The sequence below is a fragment of the Lagopus muta genome, chromosome 8 (genome assembly GCF_023343835.1).
Source record: "Lagopus muta isolate bLagMut1 chromosome 8, bLagMut1 primary, whole genome shotgun sequence".
In the NCBI taxonomy this organism is placed as follows: Eukaryota; Metazoa; Chordata; class Aves; order Galliformes; family Phasianidae; genus Lagopus; species Lagopus muta.
Genome location: NC_064440.1, coordinates 28,923,151 through 28,937,225, shown reverse-complemented (window position 1 = coordinate 28,937,225; position 14,075 = coordinate 28,923,151). Strand labels below are relative to the sequence as shown.

The 14,075-nt window shown below is 47.8% G+C and overlaps 1 protein-coding gene across 1 annotated transcript; it reads right to left on the bottom strand.

The window, feature by feature from the left end:
* Nucleotides 1–1,687: 1,687 nt before the first annotated feature.
* On the bottom strand, nucleotides 1,688–3,114 carry TSSK6 (testis specific serine kinase 6). The gene has a single exon (XM_048953466.1). The coding sequence runs from the start codon at nucleotides 3,088–3,090 to the stop codon at nucleotides 2,257–2,259; it is 834 nt and encodes a 277-aa protein (XP_048809423.1). The 5' UTR covers nucleotides 3,091–3,114; the 3' UTR covers nucleotides 1,688–2,256.
* Nucleotides 3,115–14,075: the final 10,961 nt, after the last annotated feature.

Below are 14,075 nucleotides of genomic sequence, written 5' to 3'. Positions count from 1 at the left end.
TAGTAGCGTATGCCCTTTTATTCATTCATGAGATAAAATGAGATGGACTTGGAAGCAGTCGGAGAGAGAATTCACGTCTTTCCAGGCCATCAAATATTGTTCAATTTCTTATCATCTCAAGCCAAATCCACAATCTGATCTGAAGTCTGGAGACCAGGGAAGTTTTAAACTGTAATGTGAAATGCAATCCTCTTAGCTGAGGTAAGGCAGTCAGTCTGCTCACTGCCACACGAGAGGATAAGATGTACCACCTGGTGCCCAGATTAATGTTTGCTGTGAAAACGAAAATGTGATTCATGGAAAATCCTGCACATGGGGAACTTCCTGTTATTCAATGTGAAACTACTTTTATTGTTATTAATTATGCTTGATATAATGAAATGGCTCAAGATATGAATGTGCTTGCCCCCTTTCTCCTTCCACTGTCTCCACTCCTTTCATTTGTGTGGAATGAAGCCCATGTTTCAGGCCAAGTGCTGCTGGACTGAAACCACAGAGCACCGGGAGGAAATCACTACAGTGCTGAACACGGGGATGATGTCTCTGGAATGGTTAGTTCACTGATTAAATGGGGTAGAATTTCTTCAAGACACCAGAGAGCCGCTCACAGGGATTCTAAGACACAGGTGTCACAACCTGAGCAGATCTCTGAGCCCACCTTGTGGAAACGTTGGAAAGCCTATGAGATGGCAGTGCCTCAGACCTGGAGACATTATTTGCTGTTTATAAAGGTAAGTTTTATGGCCTAAGGATATCATTCACTTTTCTGCGTTGCTAGAGAAGTTTTCACATGCTCTAGTTTCAGGGGGGAGCTCTTTGGCACAGCTTTGGTGTAAGGTAACAATGGGCTGGTAACCATGGAGTTGTCATCTTCAAACGGCTGCACAGCAGCACCTGGGTGGTGCCTGTCAGAAGGAGGCAGGCAATAGCCCTGTTTCAGTCACTGCAAGAGAAAAGCAAGGCAGGTGTTGGAGATGAGGGCTAGCAGGAAAAAGAGCCTTGCTGAAAGTCTCACCACAGCGAAATCCGTGCTTCCTGCATTCCTTTGATTTCTCTATTCTTTCCCATTCCTATCACCCGCTCCTCTTTCCAAGCCTGTTTCCCCAGCCACAGGCCTCAGGACACCCATCCCGTCCCTTACTCTGTGATGGGCTTTGCTGCTGCAATGAAGTTTTATTTTGCAGCTGAGAATAAAATAAATCGTCAGTCTGGTGGTGGCAAAATTCACTGCAGCCCACATGCTGAAAAGCCCAGGGCTGACTCTGCCACCACATCTTGTTCTACTTAAACTGCTGCTTTTAATAGACCCAAAATGTTTGTGTTACAAAAGATGTTTCCTTCTCCTCCAGCAGAACCCCGTGGGCTCTGTTCGTTTCAGACGTCCCCTGTCAGGGCTGTGCTATGTTAGCTCACAGGGCACTAATGAGACCGGGATTAGTGGACCACCCAACAGGAAAGTTTCCTTTTGACTTCAGCTTCACTGGAAGCTTGCTTGGAACTTGCTGAGAGGCAACTTGAAAGATCTCATGAAAGTGCATTTCAGATGCCAGCTCCTACCTTTAATTAACCATCTGAAAGCTTGACAGCTGGGCTATACAGTGGATATGGGGAGGGATTACAGATTAATTGGTAACTTTGTGTGGGAGCTAGAAATCTGGTGTTAGAAAAGCTCTGTTACACCTTTCCCCATTTCCCATTTCAGTGTTCCCCATTGCCAGTTGCATTTCCTTCTCATCAGCTTTTTCTTGGCAGAGATTTCAAATGCTGGCAAGAATCAGTATCTGCAAGACTTTGGTTGAAGACACACCAAAACTTTTGGCTTGGTAATGCTATTGAGTCGTCTTCAAGGATTCTACTCTAAACTTGGGTTTTTGGACATTTCTGTGTGATCTAAAGCTCAATCACAGTTTGGTGGTAACCAAGGCTGCTGGTAGAGCTTGCACCCGACCCCGTGTGACCAAATAGCCAACTCTGGCATAAGCAGCCTTATGCTGCTCTCTAACCCTTCACTCAACAGTCACCAGGGCTTAAAGCCAACCCCACAGCAGGCACATTTATCTCCTTTGTGGAGGGGTTTGACTACCTTCTCTGCCCACGTTATTGACCACCACACTGTCTCGCCAGCAGTTTAAGTTCAATCCCACTCACATTCTGCCACCCAAAACGATCGAGAAACTGCTAATGTGCTTTTCTTCTACAGTATTTATTGTGCTAAAATGTGACTGCCACGCTGGGGTCTCCGGCAAGGATTGTCCCTCAGATGTCTCCTTTCAGCCAGCAGTTCTTGGCCACCTGCCCCGCGCCAGGCCGGCGCTCTGCATTGAAGTTCAGTAGCTGGGCGATGAGGGCCTGGCAGTGCCCTGGCAATGGGGGTGTTCCCTCTGGGTACAGGACCCCCTTCTTCTGCTGCTGGGGTAGGCTGCGGACGTTGGTGTCGTTGAAGGGCATGCGGCCGGTCACCATGACAAAAAACATCACCCCCAGGCTCCACATGTCGGATTTCTTGCCATCGTACGGGACGCCCATCAGCACCTCCGGGGAAGCATAGGCTGCTGAGCCGCAGAACGTGGTGCACAGGTCCGGGTAGACATTGACCTCCTTGCTGAAGCCAAAGTCGGTGAGTTTGGCCCGGCGGCTGTCGGCAGTCAGCAGCACATTCTCACACTTCAGGTCCCTGTGCACCAGATTGCGATCGTGCAGGTAGCGCACAGCCCCCACAACCTGTGCAAAGATGTCCCGGGCTTCAGGGACACAGGGCATCTTGCCCATTTTCTGCACCAGCTGCAGAAGGTCGGTGGCTGCCGCCTCCATCACGATGTAGAGCTTCCCGTCGCACACCTCGATGAGCTCAAAGATGTGCACGATGTTGGGGTGACGGATCCTGCGTAGAATGGAAAGCTCCCGGGGCAGGAATTTGTACACGAAGGCTGGGGGGGCTTGTCGCCTATCCACCACCTTAATGGCCAGGGGGACTTTGTGTTTGGTAGAGGTGGCTGCTTTCACCTTTGAGAAACTGCCCTCCCCTAAGGTCTGACCCAGCTTGTAGCCCAGCTCATTGAGCGCCTTCTCACCCGCACTGATTTTTGGCATGCTGGGTGATTACAATACGCTTTAGCAAAGCTCGTGTTTTGCTCCTGGGCTTCAAGTCTTAATACATGTTGTGTGGCAATGGTTGATCTTCACCTTCCTGTGTACAGGTGCCCAGTGGGGGTCAGGACTCACCCGGCATTGTGATGGAGTAGAGAGTTGTGGGGAAGTGTGATGTCAAGAGTGTGAGGTGGGTCCTCATGGCTCTTCAGTGCCCCTGCATGCCTGTGCACATATAGGGGTAGAACACCCACTGCTCAATCACAGAACTGTCACGGTTGGAAAAGACCTCTAAGATCTTCTAGTTCAACCAAATATTTTACAGGTTTTTTAACCTTTTTCTGCTCTTCACTTGAGTTTTTAAAATAGGGGGTGTCTGACGATGAGAGTTTAAACATGAGTGTTCTGGGACAAGCAATCACCGTGGGGATCCATGCCTATCTTCTACAAGATACTGGTTGTATTAAAATCAGAAGTACACAGAGAGATTTTTTCCATCCCTAGCTACAAGCCACGTGGCCACATGTAAATATTCAGGTTTTGATTACAACATTTCAGGAAAAGGTTTTCTAGGCAGCTTTCTGACTCCGTGAGGCATGGATGGGGAGCTTTATCTTTCATAAAGAGCAGCTCTTGAGCTTCTTGAACCTGGAACTGCACTCCCTCTCTTTCAATCAGAATTGATAAACGTGATAAAAACAAGGCATTCTCTTGCTGTAAGCTGGGGCCCAGAGCAGGAATGGTCTTTCCTCCCTTTGCAGCACTCCTCATCCACAAGAATAGCTACTTCTGGCCAGTGCTGCTTACAGACCAGTGCCTCCCCGTGATGCACGCATTTCCTTTCTCACTATAAAAAGGAGCCTAAGACCACAAAACGCCCGCATTTCTGAATACAAAGCCAAATGCTATTTTTGATTTTTGAATATATGAGGGCTGCTCCAAAAGCAATGCCTCCTATTTTATTCTGTCAGCCCAGAGGCAGGTGTTGGTGGTATGGCGGTAGAGGTGGCACCTTCCTGACAACTGTTTTGGTGCTAGAATTCATCTGGGGCCAAGGGTCTCTTTCTGCTTAGGCCAGCAATAACTGCGCTGGGCTTTCTGCCTTCTGAATGGTGGATTCCTGACAATTCCATCTAGGCTGTGAATCACAACCACAGTGACTTCAGCAGGGGTTGGAGCTGTGCTTCTCAGAGGAGTTGGGAATTGGAGGTGACTAAACATAACTGAATGAATAAAGCAGTGCCTTTTCACAAAGGAAAAGGCTTACACCAGGCTTCCTTTCCCTTCTTGATAGCAGTATATCTCAGGAAAATGCCATCCCGAGATCTGACAGAAGGGAGGATGTTTGTGTAGCTATAGCATAGTGGGAATTTCATGTCATAGGTATGTCCCAAAACTTGCAGGTAAGATCCTCGCTGATGGGAAAGCTCTTTGAAACCCCCGGAACGACCTAACCGAGAAAAAGCCCTGTGCCGTGCACCAGCGTTGCAGTACCTCCAAGGGGCCGGGAAAGCAAGGCCAGCTGGCAATGGGGAAACAGCAGATCCTGCAGCAAATGCTCCCCCTCCTGTACACTGCCGGCTAAGCCGGCGGTACACGGGTTTGTTCTCTGCGATGCCGACGGATGACAGCAGAGGCTGTCTTGCAGCAGGTTCAGGCACTTGGTGAAGAGGGTGTAGCCAGTAAAGTACATTACATGATTGGTAAGCGCTCTCATTTTGTTAGCAGTGTCATCTGCCCCCCATTTGCCAAGCTCTGTGCAGTGAGCTATTCACAGGTAATTGATCTCTGGCCTGTGTGATGTCTGAGCAGTTGGAAAAATGGGCCAGATCCCAGGAAAAGTCCACCAGGCACAAGCTGTCTCGGAAGCTGAGACGCTGTGGCTACCCTTGATCCTTTTCTGCAGAATCAAACTGTGAAGTTATTTTGGGTGCTGGTATTAAAAGGACGTGAAAAGCCGAAGGAATAGAAGCAAAAGGAGCTAAGTGCAAAGCCTCACCTCTGAGTGTTTTATGGAAGCCGTGTGCATGCATGTACAACCGCAGCCTGGGGTTTGCCATGGGCCCACAGCTCCTTCCTGGCAGCAACAGCAGCACTGGCACTGGAGAAAAACAAAGATGCAGGTAGAAAGTTACGTTTGGTGATAGGTTGCTGTTTGTTTTTGTTTCCTTCCTTGCATGTTTCAGGGATTGGTGTTTGCTTGAAATACTCTTGCTCTGATTTTTATTTTATTTTTTGTTTTGCACCTTTGGTAGATGAGGGGATCTGATGTTCACAGCAGATGTGATCCTTGCAGCTCTCTGCCCTCAGATCTTACCCATATTAGAGAATCACAGAACAGCTCTGGTTGGAGGGCCCTTCAAGATCACCCAGTTCCATCTCCCTGCCGTGGGCTGGTTACCACCCAGCAGATCAGGCTGCCCAGAGCCCCGTCCAACCTGGCCCTGAGTGCCTCCGGGGAGAGAACATCCACAGCTCCTCTGGGCAGCAGTGACAGTGCTACGTCCTTCTGTTCAAACACAACAAATCCGTGTAGTTAGTTGCAGGACCTACAAGAGATCTAGAAATTCATCAGGATGCACTGAATGCCAAACAAAAAACGCTATGGACATCCATTTGATTACCTAAGCTTGCTCAGCCATGAAAGAGAAACCTGAATCTGGCACTTCCAGCGTGCCAGAAACATCTCTTCATGCAAATGAGAGTTTAAATCATATGGGGGATATAAAACATGAGGCAAGGAGTTGGGAACTGGTGCATGGCAGTGGGCCACATCACCATCCCTTGGGCAGCTTCTGAGCACCTCAGTAAGTGCCAAGGGAGGTGAAGGATGGAAAGGGATAATTGGCTGACCTGAAGCATGTTGTTGCAGCTGGCATTGCAGGGCTTCACCTGCCAAATCTCAAGCCTGAAGGCAATCAGTGAGATTGAAGTGAGAGACAAAAGGGACCAATCCCACAGTTTGGGGAGTAGGGGGTTTTCCTGTTGGTTCTGTACCAAAATCCCTTTTGGAAGGAGCGAAGATTGAGATTTTACGCTTTCATACCTGCAGTAAGCCTGGCTTAATAGAGAGCTAGGGAAAATCAGCTGCCTAGGGCTTTTCACCAGCTTTTTCTCTTCAGTGTCGGAGAGCCTGGTTGGAGGTGTCACTCCCTAAGTCTCCTAAGGGACTATTTTGTTCCCTGATTTCTTTTGTGAACTGCTTCAAGGATATATCTCAGAATGTGTTTCATAGCAAAATAATGCTTTGCAGTGGGCAGAAGAGCTGAGCGAACCACAAGCACTGAATAAACTAGTAAAGAGCATTAATAAGTTTGGATATAACTGGAGCAGAGTGGGGTGTGAGACTTGAAGTGAAGAGCCCAAGAACTGCTGGGCACAGCTGAATGCAGCAGGGCCCTCTTGGGTTGGTGGAAGTGGAGCTGCGTGGTGATGGGGGTCAAGAGAAAACTGGGGAAATTAGAAGCTTTTATTACCACACTGAGTTATGGCAGTTAAATCCAAATACAATTAAGTTAGAAAAGCAGATAAGTGTTTTGTGGTTTAGCTATCCCAAATGAGTGCCTCTGAAATCTCTTCCTTCTACTGATCTACTTACCTGTCTGTGGAGAACCTCATTGCAGAGCATTATGTATTCAGAAGGAGGTTTACTTGTCTGGCACATATTGTAATTAATTTTTGCCCAATTAAGTGCTGCAGAGCTCTGTAATTAGGACATGACAGTCTATGGTATGCAAAGTTGGAAAGTTGCTAGTGAAAGAGTATGGCTACGAAGATGTGTACAAGGTATGGAAGCTGTGAGAGGCTGCTTTCATGATTTGCTCTCAAGATCCATGCTCAAATGCTTCCTAAGAAGTGCTTGAATCATCAGCCCAGTGAGAAGGGCTGGTTGCTGGGGAGTGAATACAGACTTGGTTGCTCAAGTGGCAGGGTGTATCCTTCTGTAGAAGACCTTGCATTGTATTTGTTGCTTTGTTTCCCAGAACACTGGGCTGCTGGCTGGACTGTCCCTGACTGAATGGTGGGTATTCCCACTGAGCACTGCTCGTGCTAAGGGAGGGCTTGCAGTTTGGCTTGGGATTTTTAATTTTCTTCTGATTCCAGTACAGCTCCCTTCCCTGCTCGTGATCTGAGCTTTAAATCTAAAACAACGTGTGGAGGGTGAGGAGCTCCCGAGTGAAGGTGGCAGTCTGCCCTCAGAAATGAAACCTGCCTAGTTCAGATGCTTCCAGGCGAGTCAGCCCCAGCAAGAAACAAATTGTTTTAACAATAGATTTAATTAGCTGGTGTTTGTACTCCTGCACAGCGTGGCGAGTCCCAGCGCACCTGCTGGCGGGCCTGTCTCAAAGCCCTGGCGTCCTCTGTGAAGGAGTGTGTGGAATGACTGAAGTGTTAAATAAGGACATCAGTAAGCGTGGCCGTTCCCTGCAGGCTGCTGGGAGCAGCGCGGAGAGGAAGGCAGCGCTGCCTTGTGTGAAATGGCACAAAGAAAATAAACACGACTGCAATGCAACTTCAGGGAAATATTTTTGTATCTTTAGCTGGATCGCAGCTCGTGATGTCCTGCTGCTGTCATTTATGCTCTGAATGCATAACACTTGATCTTTGACAACTGGGACAGCTTTTCCTGAGTGTATGCATATAAGGAGATGGTGGGGTCATTTTGTTCTGGGGCTTTGCTTTCCTTCTTCCCCCTCCACCCTAGCTCTGGTTTATCTCAAGTCAGAAATGGTTTTCCTGAATGCCAGGCCTGAAAACTTGTTGTGGGCTTTGGGTCACTCTTTCACGTTTCTTCTTCCCTCTTCCTGGGTCATTACCTCCCTACAGATTATGTTGCCCCAAAGGCAGTCCTGTTGCAGGGCAACAGCCCTGGGATGCCAGCTGGCTGTTCTGGGCAGCACATAGCCAACACGATCATTTTGAAATACAGAGCATGGACAAATAAATCACAGCGTGAGGAACACCAGGCTATGTGTAACTTAGAAGTACTAGATTACAGAAGCAGGCTTTGTTTTGTTTCCCTTGATTATGCACCCTTTCATTAAACTGGGAGGTGGAAAGAAATGGCTGTTTGAGGATACCTTGCTTTGCCATCTCTGGGCGGCTGATGACCTTTTCCTTGCAGAGGAAAGTTCCTAGTCCCTCCTGCTTCTTTTTCCAAGCAAACGCTAAGTAGGCAGCATCTTCTTGGTGCTGTGCTCTTTTTCTTGGTTCTTGCTTGTCTTCAGTCTGTACAAATGCACTGGCTGGTCTTGTTTGGCTCTGTTTCCAAGGGCAGCTTGTGTGATTGCTGCTTATTGGCACGTGCTCTCAGTCTGCTGCAATTTTGGCAAGGCTTAACTGCATGGTCTGAACTGTTTTGTGCTAGGCAGGACTAAAGCTGAGTATTTTTAGGGAAGAATCAGTATTTAAGGAAAGTATCATTTCTATGGGCGAGGAAAGAGGAGCAAAACCTATTATTTGCGGTATCTCTGCGGAGCAAGGTCTTCTCATCTGGAGAGCTTCTGATAGCAATGCGGCCTGCTGAAAGTATGCTCTGTTTTGGACAGATTTGGCTCAACTGAAGCAGCAATTGTGGTACCGTTAGGGGCAACAAGACCACCTCTTATAGCAACGACGTTAGGACAGTAGCATCTCCCATGTGCTCTGCTTCAGTCTCAAAGTCACTGCAGTGTCTTGAACGCATGCAGAGGCATAAGAGAGTAACGAGGTCAAGTTTTGCCAGGATCTGTGACAGGCAGAAATAAATAACTCCAAACAATATAGCCATACTCAATGTGGGTCTGCTTGCGCTGGCCATACCTTGTATTTACATGCTGCCATGGGAAACTGTTTTAAATGTTAAAACTTAAATTAACACCTGCAGGCTAAATGGGTTACAAATGATAACATTTGCACTGTAGTTTGTTTTGTAGGAGTGATTTATTTTCACTGGGGGGGGGAGGGGGAAGGGGCGGGGAAGGATGCAAGGCCTTTGAAGAGCCTTTGTGACTTCTGGAGGAAAAGTACCAAAAATGCTGGGTGCTTGGGAGCTGCAGTCATAGAGACTAGGCAGAAAGGAGACTAGCAAAAAGAAGCCTAACCCACAAGATTCTCTCCAAATGTCTTTCTAATGAATGGGTGTCCAACCTTTTGGCTTGCCTGAGCTGCACTGAATGAAGAGGAATTGTCTTGGGCCACCTGTAGGGTACTTTGAAAGTAATGCCTCCTGTATCTTTCCATGGAAGCTACATCAGATACGGTGAGCACAGGGAGATGATTGTCCCTCTCTATTCTGCTCTTGTGTGGCCCCATCTGGAATACTGTGTCCAGGTCTGGAGCTCCCAGTACAAGAAAGACAGAGATGTTGGAGAGGGTCCGGAGGAGAGACACAAAGATGATCAGGGGACTGGAGCATCTCCCTTGCTAAGACAGGCTGAGGAGGCTGGGCTCGTTCAACCTGAAGAAAAGAAGGCTGTGGGGTGACCTAATTGCAGCCTTTCATTACCTAGAGGGAGCTTATAAACAGGAGGGGAATCAACTCTTTGAAAGGGTTGATAACTGCAGGACAAGGGAAAATGGTTTTAAGTTGAGGGAGGAAAGATTTAGGTTGGATGTCAGGGGAAAGTTCTTTCACTGTGAGAGCGGTGAGGTGCTGGAACAGGCTGCCCAGAGAGGTTGTGGATGCCCTGTCCTTGGAAGTGTTCAAGGCCAGATTGGATGGGGCCATGGGCAGCCTGGTCTAGCATTAAATGGGGAAGTTGGCGGCACTGCATGTGGCAGGGGGGTTGGAGATTGATGCTCCTTCAGGTCCCTTCCGACCTGGGCCATTCTGTGATTGTGATAGAGCAAATTCTCAGCGACAAAACACTCATTTTCAACATAGACACCACTGTTAGCTGTGCAGTTTCACCAGTGATGAACAAGAGCCTGCAGACCTCTCTGGGAACAGAGGTCTGAGAGAAGTCTGGTAGAGAGACATGGTAGGATTTTTGAGTTGAAAATCGGATCACAACTTCACACATTCCATTTGAAAATTTGCAGGCCGTGTATTTATGTCGGCTGAAAATGGAGTCACAAATAGGAACTGATGACTGAAAGCAACCTTGAAACCCGCGGGCCGCAGGTTGGACAGGCCTGATCTCATGTCACTTGTATGTTGCACAGCAGCAATGAGGAAACTGGACCTCTGATACAGTCAGATTACTTGCCCACGTGAAATGTATGACATTGGTTAGACATTAGCTGAGAAAACCCTTGAGGGCCGATGAGTAATGAGACATCCTCAGTGACTAAACCTTTCCTGAAATAAGTGGTCAGAATCACTCTAGAGCAACACTGCAATGCCTCTGACCAACTGCTGGGTGATGGAGCAAACCACTGCAGGGAAAACTTGCCACTCTCAGTGCGCACTCATAGGTCAGTTTGTCAGGAGGTGTAGATCTAATTCAGAAGTCACCATTGGCTTACCTGCACTGTTACTACCTGGACAGATTGCCATGGCCTGTCTGGTCTACTCCTTCCCAGCGTTACTCTCCACAGGTTCCATGTGTTCCTAGTTGTAATGCAGAATTCCCTTGCAGACTTTATAGTTCTGGTTTCTGAGATGGATTATTTGAAGGAGAAATTCAGGGTCAGATACGCTAAGAAAAACAAATGTGTTTAGGAGATCGGTAGTGAATTCTTATGTCTTCTTTCCCTTCATTTTCCTGCTGGAAATGTTCTTTACTTTTATAGTGAAGGAGAATTTCCCAGCTAGCTCCCTTTGTTTTCAGTTTCGGTGTTCTTTTGTCATATCCTTGCTGGCAGACGTAACCTCTGGCTTGGGTGGAGCTGCTGTTTCTCCAGCTCCTCTGAAATTCCTCCTTAGCACTCAATATCAACCACATCTGGTATCTCAGTCCTGCTTGACTGCAAGGTGCTGCTCGGGCATTTTGGCCTCAGGCATGGGACCTGAATGATGAAATCTTCCTGGGAAGTGCACTGTGTTGGTGCCCGCCTCGATGGTTGTCAGGAGAGCATGACAAGCTGAAGGCATTGCTTCTCAGGTGCTGCTTTTACTGCTTGTAACCCCTCTCTCCACTTGGTTCCTGGAGCTGATTTTAAGTGCTCGAGCTTTATTTTTGTAACTCACCGAATAGGCAGTTCTGCCTATCTGCGTTTAATTCTTCTGTGTGCACAACTGCTGGTGTTCTACAGGAGGCAGTCAGCACTGCTTTGCTTCCTCACCCCTTTCACTCCAGACCTTGTTTCTGGCAGCTGAATTTTGTGGCCCAGTTCTCCCTGTGCAGGCCCACCTCTGCAAGCCTTTGGGTGCCTTTGGGGAATCTTTGGGGCTTCATTGCAGCAGTGAGCCTCAGAAAGGCCTCATAAGTTGTCTCGCCTCTATGCAGACACATTGGCATCTCCCTGTATCTTGGAGGAAGGCTTCAGTCCCTCGCTTTCTGGGCAGAATGTTCTGTGGAGGTTGTACTGTATGCTATCCTGGTCTCTATGAGGTGGTTATGGTTGTAATGTGACTGGGAAGTCCTCTCCTGCCCAGCCTGGCTGTTCTTGTGTTTGTCATCTTCTGGAGGGAAAAAATAATACCTTTGCGTGTTCTCTCAGTATTACCTCCTGCTTCCCCCTGTTGCTGCAGTTCCGTGCTGGGCAACTGTTTCTTGTCTTTTCTGACATGCCCACAGTCAGAGCTGTGGCCCTGGGTTAATTCAAGGGGCCCCGACTCTGTGTGCTTAATCTACTGGAACCTGATGCAAGTCCAAACCCCAGCAGCAGCACACCTGCTTGGAAAGCTGCATCTTTGAGACAGACATTCCTGCTTACCTGGCTCTGCCCCTCACAGAAACGAGTGTGCCAGGTCAGAGCTTTGCCTTCTTGCAACAAGCATGGCTGTTTGCATGGATGTCAGGAGGACAAACAGAGTTCTGCTGAACACTTCTGCCTCCACACAGCCTGGCACAGGCTGCTACTGCAGGTCGCCTCTCCAGGGATCAGTGAGCACTCGACTCTTTTCTACAGCTAGCAGAGAGCGGCTCCAAGATAAGCACATCCTAGATGTTTGTAAGATTCATTTTTCTACCAAGCTCTTGGAGGGACGGAGTGAGGGAAGGAAGGGAAATCTGGGTCAGGTAGGTAGCTTTAACATGTATCAACCTCTTGAACCGAAAACAGGCTCATCTCTCCCTCTTTATCTCCTGTCCTAAATCTTGGTACCGTCTTCAATGACCTCTCTGTCAGATCCCCAGGGTGCCAAACAAACATTGGGTTGGGGTTAATTTAGTCTGCAGAACAACTAGTTGCAAAATCAATGTGCTGGGTTTTTTTTGTTGTTTTTTTCTTTTGTGTGTGTGTGTGTGTGTGCATGCATGGTTTTTTTTTGTTCTCCTTGCTGAAGCTAGAAATAGGTCAAGAAGCAAACCAGCGTTTCTTAGGCAGCCAGAGTGACTCGTACCCACAGGTGTATTTCAGAGGTGGCCTCTCTCTGGGGTTCGTGCTCTCCCATTGCTTAAATCCCCACCGCTTCCTTTTGACAGAAGGAGGAAGTGAATTGTTAGCAGCAGAGAAATGAAACTGTTCACGCGTCCTTGAACAAAGGTGGTAGATTTTTCAATAGAAAATATACCTAGCACACCCTCCCTCGTTGCACTGCACCCACTAAACCAAGCCTTACTTCTCCCCCTATCTGTCTTGTGCTTGGGAGCCCTAGCCCTTCACAAAGATCCTCTTCCATCTGCGTGGTTCCTTTTGTGCAGTGAGTGCATATGGCAGATGACCTTAGTGGAAGCAAATGAAAGTAGCGGCATTGTGTGAAGTTATTTTGGATCACTTATGGAGTTGTCAGCTCTCTTTTAAGTCACGGGGAAGTTAATTTGGTCACAGCAAGACAGCAATATTCACAGTGCTTCAGGTCCCACCTTTCCTGTTCAGTAAGGCTGTCCCACTTAATTTCCTTGGAAACCTCCAGCCCCAGTGACTGGTTTTATTTTGTGCAGATCTTTCAGGTCTTTGGTTGGCTGTGGTTTGTTTGCTTGTTTGTTTTTTGCACATTCCCAGATCTGCCTTTCAGAAACAACAGGAGGTGGTCAGTGGACCACCAAAGGCATGCTGTTTTCCTGGGGAACTTATCAATTTTCGCTGAGAGAGGCTGTGGTGGTATTTGGTAAGCTGGGGAAGCTTCAGCAGCATTTCCCTGACGTGGACTATAATAGGCCGATGCAAGGGGATTCACAAGCTGTCACTGCTGTGGAAAGGTAGAGGTCTTTGTTTTTGTGTGCACCACGTGCCATGCTGAGCGTGAAATCAACCTTTGAGAGAGCACGCAGTCAGGGCATACGGGTGGCAGTCCACACATCACTCACTATTGGCCTTAATTGCTAGGGCAGCAGAGAAGGAATAATTAGACACATGTGGTGTTCTATTTCCCATTTATATTGCAGTTTTTCAAACTGAACTGGCTTCCTGGGAAGGCTTAGTTCTTGGAGCTGAAACCTGGGAGAAACCAGGCAGCTGCCACTGCCATGCATGGGCTGAGAACGGCTGAAATGTTCCCCTCTGTTTCCTGTCAGTGATCAAGTCAAGTATCAGTAGTAACTGGTGAACTTTTTCCAGGCAAGGTTGTAAGAAAGTATGTTGAAAAACTAAAAACAAACACCTATCAGCCTATTTTGGAAAATGCAAATGGGAAACCTGCTGTATCGTGTCATCTAAATTGGAGTCACTTGCAGAGGAAAGCAAAAAAAAGGTGGGAAATGGCATCGCAGAGCTTTCACCATCTGCAAATGGCTCTGCAGCTTGCCAGTGCAGCTGCTGCAACAAGCCTGGAAAAAGCATTTTCTCATTAGTCCCCTCTCTAGATCCTGGAAAGAGCTCAGAAGACCCTGCTCAGACGCAGCCTATTGTGCTACATTTGTTTTCTCTCTTTCCTTCTTAAGGTGACTGTCACTTTCCCCCTGTTGAATTTTTGACCAACCAAGGTCACACGTCACTTTCATGAGTCAACTCATAAGATC

What these genes read in the sequence shown, in the direction of transcription:
- TSSK6 (XM_048953466.1), bottom strand. Translation starts at nt 3,090, where the DNA reads ATGCCAAAAATCAGTGCGGGTGAGAAGGCGCTCAATGAGCTGGGCTAC.